The sequence below is a fragment of the Lissotriton helveticus genome, chromosome 12 (assembly GCF_964261635.1).
Source record: "Lissotriton helveticus chromosome 12, aLisHel1.1, whole genome shotgun sequence".
Lineage (NCBI taxonomy): Eukaryota > Metazoa > Chordata > Amphibia > Caudata > Salamandridae > Lissotriton > Lissotriton helveticus.
Genome location: NC_136073.1, coordinates 542,961,774 through 542,977,371, shown reverse-complemented (window position 1 = coordinate 542,977,371; position 15,598 = coordinate 542,961,774). Strand labels below are relative to the sequence as shown.

The 15,598-nt window shown below is 42.6% G+C and overlaps 1 protein-coding gene across 4 annotated transcripts in view; it reads right to left on the bottom strand.

Annotated features, from left to right (window-relative positions):
• Nucleotides 1–15,598, bottom strand: part of CDH5 (cadherin 5) — a 243,126-nt gene that overhangs the window by 72,404 nt on the left and 155,124 nt on the right. For all 4 annotated transcript variants that reach the window (XM_078670396.1, XM_078670395.1, XM_078670394.1 and 1 more), the window contains exon 7: nt 12,210–12,454. In XM_078670396.1, the coding sequence (XP_078526522.1) occupies nt 12,210–12,454 (245 nt within the window). The remainder of the gene's footprint in view (nt 1–12,209; nt 12,455–15,598) is intronic.

The window sequence follows — 15,598 nt, the reverse complement described above, 5'->3', positions numbered from 1 at the left end:
TTCGCTGGCCTCTTTGCTGCTTTCCTTCGTTATGGCCTTGTTTGAGGGGATTGACTGTGGAAGAGCCTGATTGCGAGGACACACACTGCGGGAGCCCGGGACTGCGAGGACCAGCATTCCTCTGATTGCCTTCAGCTGGTGCCTCTTCCCGGGCGTGCCCCGCCTCCCCTCATTGCTTCATAACTGCTCGCGGCCCCCGCTCCGCGGGAGCCGCTCGCAGCAGGATTTTGGTGTTCTGTGGCCGCCCTGCCATTCGCTGGCCTCTTCGCTGCTTTCCTTCGTTGTGGCCTTGTTTGAGGGGATTGACTGTGGAAGAGCCTGATTGCGAGGACACACACTGCGGGAGCCCGGGACTGCGAGGACCAGCATTCCTCTGATTGCCTTCAGCTGGTGCCTCTTCCCGGGCGTGCCCCGCCTCCCCTCATTGCTTCATAACTGCTCGCGGCCCCCGCTCCGCGGGAGCCGCTCGCAGCAGGATTTTGGTGTTCTGTGGCCGCCCTGCCATTCGCTGGCCTCTTTGCTGCTTTCCTTCGTTGTGGCCTTGTTTGAGGGGATTGACTGTGGAAGAGCCTGATTGCGAGGACACACACTGCGTGAGCCCGGGACTGCGAGGACCAGCATTCCTCTGATTGCCTTCAGCTGGTGCCTCTTCCCGGGCGTGCCCCGCCTCCCCTCATTGCTTCATAACTGCTCACGGCCCCCGCTCCGCGGGAGCCGCTCGCAGCAGGATTTTGGTGTTCTGTGGCCGCCCTGCCATTCGCTGGCCTCTTCGCTGCTTTCCTTCGTTGTGGCCTTGTTTGAGGGGATTGACTGTGGAAGAGCCTGATTGCGAGGACACACACTGCGGGAGCCCGGGACTGCGAGGACCAGCATTCCTCTGATTGCCTTCAGCTGGTGCCTCTTCCCGGGCGTGCCCCGCCTCCCCTCATTGCTTCATAACTGCTCGCGGCCCCCGCTCCGCGGGCCGCTCGCAGCAGGATTTTGGTGTTCTGTGGCCGCCCTGCCATTCGCTGGCCTCTTTGCTGCTTTCCTTCGTTGTGGCCTTGTTTGAGGGGATTGACTGTGGAAGAGCCTGATTGCGAGGACACTCACTGCGGGAGCCCGCGACTGCGAGGACCAGCATTCCTCTGATTGCCTTCAGCTGGTGCCTCTTCCTGGGCGTGCCCCGCCTCCCCTCATTGCTTCATAACTGCTCGCGGCCCCCGCTCCGCGGGAGCCGCTCGCCGCAGGATTTTGGTGTTCTGTGGCCGCCCTGCCATTCGCTGGCCTCTTTGCTGCTTTCCTTCGTTGTGGCCTTGTTTGAGGGGATTGACTGTGGAAGAGCCTGATTGCGAGGACACACACTGCGGGAGCCCGGGACTGCGAGGACCAGCATTCCTCTGATTGCCTTCAGCTGGTGCCTCTTCCCGGGCGTGCCCCGCCTCCCCTCATTGCTTCATAACTGCTCGCGGCCCCCGCTCCGCGGGAGCCGCTCGCAGCAGGATTTTGGTGTTCTGTGGCCGCCCTGCCATTCGCTGGCCTCTTTGCTGCTTTCCTTCGTTGTGGCCTTGTTTGAGGGGATTGACTGTGGAAGAGCCTGATTGCGAGGACACACACTGCGGGAGCCCGGGACTGCGAGGACCAGCATTCCTCTGATTGCCTTCAGCTGGTGCCTCTTCCCGGGTGTGCCCCGACTCCCCTCATTGCTTCATAACTGCTCGCGGCCCCCGCTCCGCGGGGCCGCTCGCAGCAGGATTTTGGTGTTCTGTGGCCGCCCTGCCATTCGCTGGCCTCTTTGCTGCTTTCCTTCGTTGTGGCCTTGTTTGAGGGGATTGACTGTGGAAGAGCCTGATTGCGAGGACACACACTGCGGGAGCCCGGGACTGCGAGGACCAGCATTCCTCTGATTGCCTTCAGCTGGTGCCTCTTCCCGGGCGTGCCCCGCCTCCCCTCATTGCTTCATAACTGCTCGCGGCCCCCGCTCCGCGGGAGCCGCTCGCAGCAGGATTTTGGTGTTCTGTGGCCGCCCTGCCATTCGCTGGCCTCTTTGCTGCTTTCCTTTGTTGTGGCCTTGTTTGAGGGGATTGACTGTGGAAGAGCCTGATTGCGAGGACACACACTGCGGGAGCCCGGGACTGCGAGGACCAGCATTCCTCTGATTGCCTTCAGCTGGTGCCTCTTCCCGGGCGTGCCCCGCCTCCTCTCATTGCCTTATATCTGACGCTTTCCAAACGCATCGCGGGACGCGCGCGGGGCTTAGCACGGGGCTAAGCCCGGGCAAAGGGCGGGCCCTCTGAGGCCCTCAGAGAACTGAGGTGACCGGACTGGACAATACCCCTTGGTACTTTACTTTTATAGTTTAAGCATTGGTCTAATCTTGTTGGGCTTTTATAGTCTTTGTTGTGTACCACCAGATTAGAACATTTATCATGTCTGATAAGCAGGGAGGGTTGTTAAACAAAACACTTGATGACTACTTTACTAAGGCTTCCCCAGATATTCCCTTGGAAACTGCCTTAGCAGAGCGCCGAGCTGAACGCCGTCGCTCTGTGGAAAGCATGAAAAACCGTCCACTATCACCATTAATTTTAGCTCCTGCCTGCACCAATGAAAACCTCCAGTTAGCTAACGTTATTGTACACATATCAGACAGCCAGCCACTAGAAGCTATTAATATCACACCATCCCTAATTGCTTCTCCTGAACTGAATATAAATGACACCCCTCCAACTATCCATATGAGTACCCCTAATGTCACAAAGCCATCTGCCCTTATACCAACTAAAATAACGCGCAATGGGGGAAAGAAACCCATGCCAGTTCCAAGGGTTCATGGACCTCCTCCTTGCAAGAGGAGGCGCAAAGGGGGGAATATACAACAACCCAAGTTAAGTCATGCTGACTTTGGGAAAAAGGCGAAGAAATTCGTTAATAATACTGATAACCCATTAATAGCTACAGTAGGGGTTACCTTTACACCACCGTTACGACCCAGTATGCCTATAGAGATAGAGGGCGACATGGAAGCTTCCATGATGGACAAAGCGCCCCAAGCAAATTGTGATCCTGTTACCTTAGATACTCTAGAAAGTTTAATTAAAACCTATTCTGCTTCAATTCTAGAGAGGCTGATTGAAGTGGAACTTAGACTAAGTTCAATAGAGCGGGCACTGGGAAACAAGGGTGTTGATAACATCAAAGCTCCCAATATAGCAATGCATAAGACCGTCACCCAAGCTGAATCTATCCCAGTAGCTCTAGCTCTTACAGCTAATTCTACTTTGTTGGCCAACCCTTCCACTTCTATGTCTAAAGGTAACAAAACTACTGTTAAGTTAATCCCTTCGCCTAAAAATTCACACAACAAACCAGATCCCATGCCGGTTACCTTAGTAAGCAAGCCGCCAAATGGTACGGTTAACACTCCCCAGGGAAGAACTACAGCAGAGGTGGGGGGCCCGAAGTCCAGCTGGGGGAGACCCAAACAGGCTCCCATTCCCGAATTACCACCAGAGGCAGTGCCCTTTGTGGTAGTTCTAACAGGGGTCCCTGTGTTACAACCTAACAAACGGGAGGGTTTTGCTCAATTAAAAAATAAGATCATGCACTGGCTAAGTCTTTACAGGCCAATAGCAAATCATGTAAATGGCGAAATTGTGCATGTTCGTCGTCTTCAATGGCTGGGAGGTAGACCCAAAAACACTGAGGGCGACGTGGTGGTTGTGAATTTTAGGGACCCCAATGCTGTACAATTCATACTAAACTGGCCGCCAGGCACTACCAGCAATTGCATAATACCTAGACCACTGACATATTTTTATCCTAGGTCAGTAGTATTCCCTTTTCAACATCAACCACCCTCGCACATAACAGCACCCCAAACCCAGCCCAGCTGTTATCCACCATTTATACAGAGGGCTGGTAATACCCAACATACATTGCAACCGCCAATTAGACAAAATCCTAGGGATTTCTAGGACCCGCCAAACCCCGTGCCCGTACCCGATCCCCTTGGCTGGAACTTTGTTCCTTATAGACCCCTCAAATTTAACAACAGAAGAATGGACCATCTGAAGCCTTTCACACCCCTAGAAACCACTAATAGATTCGATATATTTAGTGGACTAGATGATTGTGATTGATGCCATATGTCCTGTGGGAGTGGGGGAAATGTATTTGAAATTGTCAATTCGGGTGGGGAGGGGGTTGTGGGAAAAGAACTTGGTTTATTGAGAGCTGGTGGTATCACTAATGGTATCACTAATGAAACTGAACCTATGGCGACCACAGGATCCCTACCCATGGCTGTACCAACAATTGGGGATAGACAAACATTAAATGGAAGTGTTATTCACCCAAATGATCTATTGCCTCCCCAGGAGGATTTGATTAGACCAGAAGGGTCTTTAGTCGAGCAACTTGAGGTTTTCCCCAATTGTAATGAGGTGGAAAAAGTATCCTTGGAAAAGGCACTAGAAATAAGTCAACCATTTAAACTTGTCTCTTGGAACATAGCAGGGGTCTCAAAAAATCTAAGGGACCCCGAATGGGCAAGTTTTATCGATTCCTTCGACTTCTGCATGTTGCAAGAGACCTGGTCAGTCGAAATCAAACATAGACTAGGGTACAAATCGTATGAGATTAGCGCTATTCCATCTAGGTGCGGAAGACCCTCGGGTGGGCTGATAACCTGGGTGAAAGTTAACCTAAGGGTGAATATTGAGGTGGTGGATGCTAACTCACCTGATATACTGGTCTTAAAAATTACTGTACGAGAAGGGAAAAAACTTTTCCTAGTAAACATCTACAATAGGCCATCACCCATAACAAGAGAATCTCCAACACTCTCTTGCTTAGACACCCTCCTGAGTAATTTGGATATCAGGGAGGACATTATTATCGTGGCCGGTGATTTTAACTGCAACTACGAGCCAGTCGTAGGATTTAGTGATATCTTTTTAGAAGAAGATGAAGCTAACAAAATCCCTGCTTTAGGCAACATTAAACCAGTTAAATGTTCTACTATGGCCCTCCAAATGATGAAAATATGTACAGAAAATTGTCTTAGGGCCTGTAATGGACGTTTACCGTCGGATAGCCTGAAGAAGCCTACCTTCTTTAGGGGGAACTACAAAAGCAACATAGATTTTGTTATTGCCTCCATACCAACTTGGGCATACCTCCTTGATATGGAGGTAATAGAAAGATTAGAAAGCGATCACTTTCCACTGGACCTCAAAATGGAGGCCTCGCTGTTAGAAGCTACAGTTTCCCTCAGGTCTCAAGAGGGAGCTAGTGGTGACGACAGCGAGACCCACATTAGCAATAATAGACGATCTTTAAAATGGCCGTTTATACTGGACAATGGTGAAATTGTCGCAGAAATATACTCACTTTTCGCATGTACTTTTGGCCCATATTTAAATCATTCCCTAGACGAGGAAAACAATAGCCACTTTAAGATGTTACACCAAAAATTCTTTGATGCTTTAAAGTTGCTAGTCACCAATATGCCCAAGAAAAGTCAGCAGAAGACACATAATTTGTCCCATAGTAAGCCCTGGTACAACAAAGCTTGTAGGGAGTCCAAAAGGGCACTTATAACTGCGATCAAATCCAAGGCACTTTTAGATATTAAAACAGCTAGGAACAATTTTAAATTGGTTCAAAAGGCAACCAAATTAGCTTGGGAAGAAGAGAAATGGGCTGATTTGCTGCACGCAGCAAAATCACGTGATAATGTAGCTTTCTGGAGGCTAGTAGCGAATGGAAATCACAAAGGGAGAGTGGCCAAGGACGTCTATTTGGACGAACAGACCTGGGTAAACCACTTCACTAGCCTTTATAAAAAATATGAAGAACTCCCCACTGCTATGGTTGTCCTAAGTAATGCTCTTCCAACAGACTATCTGGACTTTACGCTAGGAGAGACTGAACTGGCAATAAGCCAAATTAAACCTGGCAAAGCTCCTGGGTTAGATAAGATTCCGGGAGACTTGTATAAACACGATCTAAAAATATGGGCACCCTACATTAATTACTTGTGCAATGAGTTATCCCGAAATCTAGATTTCCCAGAGAGTTGGAAGGGAGCTGAAATTGTTTTAATTTTTAAAAAAGGAGACAGGATGGACCCCTCAAATTACCGGCCAATAAGTTTAATGGACATACTCCAGAAAATGTATGCACGACATATTTTATTTCGTGTCAATGACTGGCTGGATGAAAAGGCAATTTTGACTAGATATCAAGCGGGATTCAGACCCAAAGTAAGTACAATAGATCAAATTTTTCGTCTCTGTTGCCTCTATTGGAAATATGTTAAGATCAAAAAGGGCCAGCTATATGTTGCATTTGTTGACCTAAGGGCAGCATTCGATTTAGTGCCGCGAAAATTACTATGGGAAGCATTGAGTGTAGTAGGGATGCCAACCACCTTAATAGCGCAAATTAAAGAGCTCCATAGAGACAACTTTGCGAGAATTAGTTGGGGCCCAAACGGAGAATTAACCCCAAAAATTCCTATTGAGCGTGGTGTGCGCCAGGGGTGTGTCTTGGCCCCTACCCTCTTCTCCATTTTCGTGAAGGATATTCCATCACATTTAGAGGGATGTAAAAACGATTCCCCCAAGCTCAACGGAGAAAAGGTAACTTCCCTATTATTCTCTGACGACACTATTCTGATTTCCCAGACAAAAAAAGGTCTTCAAGCTCTCCTAAATTCCTTCAGCGAGTATTGTAGCAAAAAAGGATTGGAGATAAACGGGAAAAAGACTAAGTGTATGGCCCTAAATCCAACTAAAACAGAAAAAGGCTGCTTAACCCTTAATAGTTTAAAATTAGAATCGGTTCCTTACCTTGCATATTTAGGGGTGACACTGGATTCCAAATTTTCTTGGAAAGCCCAATTGGAAAAAAGTAAGATGATATTTTGTCAGAATGCAAAACCCATTCTCAGGGAACAAAGTCTGAGTACCAGCAAAGCCGTATCCCCTGCGGTTGAACTTTTTAAATTCAAGGTGCAGCCAGCAGTGCTTTACGGCTCAGAAATCTGGGGCCCGGGGTCGAAAGGCACTTTTAGTGTCCTAGATAATAATTTTTTGAGAAGTTTGGTCAGGGTTCCTAGAAGTACCCCTTTGGTGCCCCTCCAATTGGACCTGAATTTTCGAAGAACGGACCACCATATTATTTTACGCCCTCTGCTGCTATGGATAAGGTTATGGCAGGTACCAGAATTACAAGACTACAGAAATGGGCTTAAAGAAGTTATGGAGCTCGATAACTTCAAAGTAATATCGTGGGTCAAACATGTCAAAACTTGGCTTCACAACTTAGGTCTGAAACATTATTGGGAAAACCCGGACCTATTACCACCAAACTCAAAAAAAATAGCAAAAAGGGCCCTCTGGACATACATCATAGACATGACCAAAAGTGCTTCATCTAGTGGGACACTAGTAACAAAGTTCCTCACCTTTAAAGATGAACCAACTTTCGAGACCTTTTTGGATGAAATAGAACCGCCGCTTGCAAAAACTCTATTTTTAAAATTTAGATATGGGAACCTCCAAATAGGCTCCACATTGGCTCGTTGGACCAGTGGTGCAAATATTTCAAATCAGGTGGTAGACGAACTTTGCCCCATGTGTGGAAGTCACCAAAAAGAAAACGAGCAACATATCCTCTTTTTCTGCCCATTATATGCCCAGGCCAGGAAAAGATGGATCAAACCAATATGCCTAGTATTAGGTGTGAGATCATGTTCTCAGGCTCTGAGAATCCTTTCTACTAACACAAGCCAACCCATAATATTTAGTGTCAGTAGATTTTTGCATTGTATCTTTTTCCAAAGAAAAAAATTGGGCTATCGATTGTAAATAGGTAGAAATGTCAAAATTCCCTTTCAATTAATTAATGAGGGGTCCAATGCAGAACCTTAATGCTGTTGTTTATAATTGTCTCCTATACAAATGAATTGTTCTTAATGAATGGTTTTGTGTTCCACGCTGTACAGTTTTTAATAAGTTTTATTGTATGCATTTGAATTGCTTCTTTTATGGCATTTATGCCGAAATAAAGACTCTTTGAATTGAATTGACTCGGACCATTTAAAATATCTTTACATAGTGCTATTTAAATGCACCCTCTGGCTCCGTTCCTCGGGCAGAATCAGGCAAACGTTCCATAAATCACTTGCACCCTCATCGAGTTCCAGCTGGGAAACATACTAACATTGCCACATGCTTGAACCACACCATCACTTGGGAAAAGAGTTTTCTGTGCATGAAAGCAATTCAGCCTGAAATCTCAGCCATAAGAGGAGCTGATGATGACATGTTACCATTCAGTTGCATCCATAACCATGGCTTAATCTAATTTACCAAGGAATTTGGGACATATTTTCAATTATGAGCTCTTTCATTTCTCAGGTCAGTATGATGGCCAAGGATATCCACTTGCAGCTTTCATTGGTCATCAACATTCTGTTATTTCTCTAAAAAGACTATCAGGTTGCGCTGAAGAAACAGCTGGTAATAGTAAGACTGGGTTAATGCAACATTGTCTACACTGGCCTCCTGAAGAACCTCATTATTAGGATACAAAACTCTAAAACCAGGCTGATAATTAGGCCTGAACCAGTGGGTAAGGGAACCCATAACACGCGCTTTTATAGCACCCTATTGGCTCCTGGGGGATTCAAGGATCTAAGTCAAGGTCATTTGAAGCAAACACGAGCTACTGGAAAATAGTACCTTGATATCTGAAAAAAAGGATGATATTATGAGCCAAACAGGATCCTATGCTCAGCCACTGCACTTCAGAATATCCAAAGTCTCAAAGTGAATAAGTATGGAGACACACCTGTAGGAATTCAAGTTTTGTTACCCAAAAATATTAGACTGTGGTTTGCTTTCAATTGCGGGATTCTGCCTTCTCCTTCCTCACACTGTTTTTTGTTTTCAGCCTTGGAGCTCTCGAGTGAGGGAAAAGCAGCTCACAGTGAAAACGATCCAATAAGTAGTTCGATAAATGTTGGCTCTCAAAATGGACTAGTCCCTTATATAGGGAAAGCAAACACTATCAAATGTGGTTATATTAAATAAGACAGTGTTGATGTCTCGAGTTTTTTGTTTCACAAAAATATGATTGAAATAAAGACATAATTATCTGAGATATGTTGCAGGAATATCTGTTGGTGCTGTATTGAAAACTAAGCTCAGTTCTGATTATCAAACATACTCACCTAAGTTTATCCTATAGATAATAATTCACTGAAGTGCAGAAATTCACATAACGTGCAGTAATGTAGTAGAATTTAGGACTGAATTGTGATTTTTGATGGATGGTACTCCATCCGTCAAGGGTGCAGAGGACATTGCCTCTGCCATCAATCCCAGCTGTCATCTCTGTACATTGAAAGGAACTGCCGTCATGGTGGCTCCTTTAAGGTACAAAACATTTGGTGGATAGACACTTTTGGTTCAGACTGTCATTCATAGAATTCTTTTTTTTTTTTTTAGAAACAAACTCCCAAAGCAGGAGTTTATTTTTGAAAAACAAAAACGAATGACCCTTCTAATGACTCCACACCCTGACGTCGCTCCCAAGGAGTGGAGGGGATCAATATTATTTTTCTCTGTATCCTACTGCCACTATTTAACTGGTGGTGACAAACAGAAAAGTCAGAAATTACGCTTTCCACCCTAAATAGGGCATGAGGTGTAATGTCCTAATGACCAAGCGCCTGGTGGGCAGGGTGGGTCATTGATTTGCTATATCCTGTCTGCCAAAGTCTAAATGGCGTCTCCAGAAATATTGCTACATATGTCTTAGGAAATGTAATATGTCTGAAATCTTCATTGCCCTAAATATTTAGAAGATACTTACAGTTCCTTTGGGCTCTATTGACTAATTGGGAGCAATTATTTCAGTAGAACAAAAAAATCTTTTAGTGCCATTACAACATGGAGTAAAGTAATAAATATGCATCTCTATCATAAATCAGAATAAAATACCATAACTTAAGAATTGTTTTAGTCAATGTTTCTTGCCACTGACATTTCTTTCTTATGCGGTTTGCCATCTAGAATAACTCCTTACATTTATGACTAGCTGAGAAAGTAATTCCCATTCTAACCAATCAGCCCACCTTAGACCTGGTCTCTGCGATGATAATGATAAATAATAAAATATTATACATAGTTAATAATTCAAATGAAAAACTTGCACATCTACTACCAGTTACAACTATATTGATACGACCCTCATGCTCATGCAACCAGAACAGTAGGACATCTTTGGCAAGAATATGTATGTGCTTTTGATAATTCTACATACAACGTCTTTCTGGATTGGCAGTATGAGTGCAAGAGAAGTCTTAAAAGACATGATTCGCTGAATAATTACGCCAAAAAGGAATGATTGATCTAAGATATTGGGCGTTACTTCCCAAAGCATGAAGGTTTGACCCTAGTCCATAAGTGATAGAACATATTTCCACATGTATTTTTAATACAATTAGATAATTGATTATTGGTACTTTGATGTGAAAGATTCATCTGCATACAAGATGGGAGAAAAAATGGTCAAATGTGAAAAACTCGAACAAGATGGAATGTAAAATGAGATTTTTTGTTTTTTGTTATTGTTACATACAACACAGGCTTTGAAGTATATTTAAAAAGACCCAGTATTGTGCATGTAGTCTGCAGGTGCAAAAAAGGCCTAAGAATACCCTTTTTTTTAAACAAAAATAGGCCATGAGAGGGATTATTCCACTATGCAACATTTAGCATTACACAATAGCTAGGAATTATTTATGGGTGTATGACCTTGTCCAGTTCCATATCAAAGAAATCAGAACAATACAAAAAAAGAGCTTCCGAAACCAGAATGAGGGTATTGTTTAACAGTGCTCTTTGGCAAATACAGGAGCTGGGAAGAGGGAGCCCCTCCTTGCTCCACAGACCACCATACATGAAAACGATACCTGTGTTTGAGGGCGGCCATGATAGATGGACTAGTTGCTAGATGGATGCTGACAGACGAGTCCTGACTTCAGGCCTAGTGGCTTAAAGGTAGGGACATGGCACAGCATATAGATACAAAATAGGGTATTTTGTATATGAGCTATTAGTAGCTCAGGAAAAGTTCAGAATAATTAAGTAGGGAGAGGTAAGGAAATATGATTGAGATATATTTAGCATTAACCCGTCTACTATTTTATCCACTGAGTTGATTTATAATTATAGCGGTAGTTCTTGTTCACATGATTTGATGAAGATTAGTATGTAATAAATAAAAGTGTATAGTAAAATACCAATACTTGTGTGCATACTAATGTTGGGGGTTGAGGTGGAGCAATATACAATCACTGCAGATCAGAGCTCTCCTACAGGTTTTTCTGACTCGAATACTATTCGTAGGATAATAACTCTAGGAAGGGTGAAAGATGCATGTCAAATTTCCTTTCATCTGAAAAGTTCACTTTTGAGGCCTAAGAAATCTTTTGTATGTGACTCCGATAACTTCAAGACACATCACATCATATATGTTGCATTCTATAACCCTGAGAATTTAACTTTATCTCAACTTGTATATGGAGCAAGGTAAGCCAACAGGATTCCAACACAAGGCTATCTTGTTTATAGCATTATTTCAAGTATAATAAATCCAAACTAACAAGTTGTACCCCAAATGTGGAAAATATTAATTGTAAACCTCTGAACCCTGGATTTAAAATGTCATTCACAATTTGTACCTTAATCGATGTACACTGCACGTGTATTTAATTTAGTTTGTTGCATCTATTATGTGTATTATCCTGTACTTTTTGCCGTCTTGCAAAGCTGGTTGACATGGTACAATACAAATTAACACAATCCAGTCAATTCCAATCCATTTAGTCCAATCAAATACGTTAATATATTGCTAAAGATTCAAAAGTATCCACAAACTGAATAAAAGTCCCCAAAAGGACAAGAAGCCCTGAAAGAGCAGGGACTGCATCCATTTTCAGATGCCATATTGCCATCAGTTTTCTGCTAGCACATATACTTCACTACAGCCAAGACTTAAATAGTAAATACATAATAAATTAATAAATATCTGCATTTGGGTATATATATATATATATTGGTAATGAACACCTAAAACTATGAAATTCAAAATGGTTTTCATATGTAGTTTAATGCACAAATCTCAACCAGTGGTTTAGAGGTTTTACTTACTTGATATTTCGGTTTGCTGCATCAGGATCTTTTGCAGAAACGTAGCCAATAATTGTGCTTGGCATATTTTCTTTAACTTCAAAATGGTACGATGGTTGACTAAAAACAGGTGGTTCATCCACATCCAGGACATCAATGATGATCTCTGTGGAGCTCTTCATCTTTGGACCTCCTCCGCGATGGATTGTTGGATCAGTTGCCTCAACATTGAATCTGTACTGCTGTATTTTCTCAAAGTCTAAAGGCTGAAAAAGATGTACATTTTGATGTTGCATTTTTCAGTTTTAGGATAAAGAAAATGGAATTAAGTTAGATGAAAGTGTGACTCTAATGGTTTTGATGTGGTGGAAACAATAACATCTTAGCACTATGTAAGAGGTGTAGGAAAATTATATAAACAAGTGGTTGGGGAATGGGGCCAGATGAATAGTATTCAAAAGAGATTTTACAACTCTTTCCAATGAAAATGGGTAAAGACAGGCAATCAAAAGAGGTTGTAGGAAATGCATTATACTGGACATACAAACTAAATAATTGCAAATGAGTGATGTACTACTTAATTAAGAATTAAGTAGCTAAATTATTTATATAGCACTGAATTATTCTAAATCAGTGGTTCTTAACTTTTTTAAATCTGTGGATCTCCACTGAATCATTACTGGAAGCCAGGGACCACTGCTAAAGCAGTTTCTGGGATTCAAACCACAAAATATTATACAAAAACACTGAAAAAATTGTACATCAATTACATGCACAAATTATTAAATATTTTATTTAATTCACAATCAAAGAGTTAGGCAAAAAACGAAATTTGAAGTTTGCTGGAAAGTTTGAAGGTTTTCGATTTTTTTTATTTCTAAAATACAAAGCAAAATTCTAGACCCCAGCAGATCACTGTCTTTTTTGTTCCTACTCCATGCTCTTTTTTATTGGTACATTACGGCGCTGCATCAATTGAGGCCACATATTCTTCATACTAGATTCTGTTTTCTCCTTCAAATCAAGATAAGGAGTCCAACTTAATGTTTAGCCTACAATTTCAATTTCCTTCATGTTTACAGAGTATTTGAAAACGTTCAGTTTTCAATTTTGTTTTCTTATCTGTATGCACATTATTAATCTGCTAATGTCATTAAATGTTCTAAACAGTCAAGGACCCCTTGAGGAAGCTTTGCAGACCCCAGGATTCTGCAGCCCACAAGTTAAGAACTACTGGTCTAAATTCTTTAAGTGACTCTCTGTGATGTTTCTATTTTGTCAGTAAACATTGAAAAAGTAAGCAAAGGTTTCCAAAGGTACCACAGAACTTGGAACCAATGGAAATTATGTTAGATTAACCTTCTCTCAATCACAAGTAAAAGTTGAGTATGTACTTGGAGGCTCTTGAAGTAACAATAAAAATATTTTTCCTTGCATACCAGCCTATCACAGCAACTTTGAGAAGTAGATGCGAAAGCAAGCCTAGCATAGGAAAAATGATGTTAATTGTCTATGTTACACCGAAGGATGACTGTCACTGCACCAATAAACGAAAGGTAAAGTGTAAGCAGTCTGACTAATTTGAGATTACAATAAAATTGAATAGAAGGGATTATGAGAGCTGAGCTATAACCAAAACAAGGGATGGAAGGATACTTGTTTGCAGGCCAAATACAGTAGAAATAAATATATTGGGTATACAGTTTCCCAAAAATGAACACACAATATGTGTGAGAAATCTACTGCCTTAATAATGAAAAGGAAATAGGTAGGAGCAAGCTTTTCACAATGGTTACAAATGGAAGGTTATGCCTCATCAGGCCTACCACAGCATCCGTGACGAGAAGGTTAGGTGAGGGATAGGTGCACAGAGCTGGTGGAGCACAAATTTACAGCTAGATTCATCAAAGACCCGTTTTGCGAGTCTTTAATAGCAATTCATAAGAAATCGCTATTAAGGACTTGCAAAACGGGATTCATGTAGGAATTGCAAAAAATATTGCGATTCCCACATGTTCCTTATTTGCAATTAGCAAATTGCTAATCGCAAATAAGGAATAACTCCCCATGCATTCCTATGGGCCTACAGGCCCATAGGAATGAATGGGGAGTTATTCCTTATTTGCGATTAGCAATTTGCTAATCGCAAATAAGGATGCGATTTCAAGGGTGCCAGGGGTGTCCAAAGGAAACCCTGTAACACCCCTGAAATGCAACATTACACAGGTGTTGCACACACACATGTCCAAAGGACATGTGTGTGTGTAACATGCAACAGAGAATAATGCACTAAAGTGCTTTTTTTCTATTTTTTTTGCTATTTACCACGAAGTCTGACTTCGTGGTAAATAGCGGCCAAATATTGCGAATTCGCAATTTAAAATTGGTTAATGAATTGCATTTAAGGAATCTCAAATAGAGATTCCTTAAATGCAATTCCTCGCTAAAATGCGATTTCTATAATAGCGATTTTTGCATTTGGAATGATGAATCCCAAATGCAAAAATTGTGCTCGCAAAGGGCCAGATTCTCAGAATCCGGCCCTTTGCGAGCCGAATTCACGTTGATGAATTTAGCTGCTAGTGCTTTATGAACTTATGCCTCATTTATACACAGTATACGATAACCATATTAACTGTGTGCACTGTATTAATTATTTAACAGTAGGTGGCTACATTCACTATTAGTAAGAGCCATACACATATTCGAAATGTAATCAATATTTTTACTCCTGCTAATTCTACTTGTTTGATAGCCCTATTTGATGCGAAGTTTAGCTAACTTGTAACCATGCCTGAGTAACGAATTTAATTTGATAAAATTAATTGAAAGTGTCTTGATTTTCTCTTCTCTGCAGGTGTCTTACTGTGCGCTTGTTAGCTAGAATAGGCTTTTTGTAATAGACTGATAGGTAGCTGGAGTCTAATGAGAAGTTGCCTTCGGACATGAAGACTGAGACAGTGGGAGGGATCCTCCTGTATGAGGCAGAATGTACCACTGCTACATTCAAGGTCTTCCAGATGGTTGCTCTTTTGTTTGGTGTTGAGAAACTGGAGAGTTTACCTGCTCCCCAAAAATGATTGTTTCTGATTGATCTGTTTGCTGGGAACTGATATCAAGAGTCTACTAGAGGTTTCTTTCATGCTTAAATTATGGCCTGGCAGTTTGGGCTGGACTGCTCCCATGAGGAACAGGGTCAAGGCTGATTTTCATATTGCAGGGTCTAAAAAGGGATGGCGTAGTGAGCAAAAGAAGAATGGATTCAACCCAGATCTCTTGACTGGGGTTGAGTGGTTGAAAAGTTTCAGCGCTCTGTCCATCATCTTGTTGAAACAATATCCTCTCCGTAATTCCTGTGGAGACGCATTGGCTTCACAATACTTGAAATGTATTGCTCATGTTACCTTCTT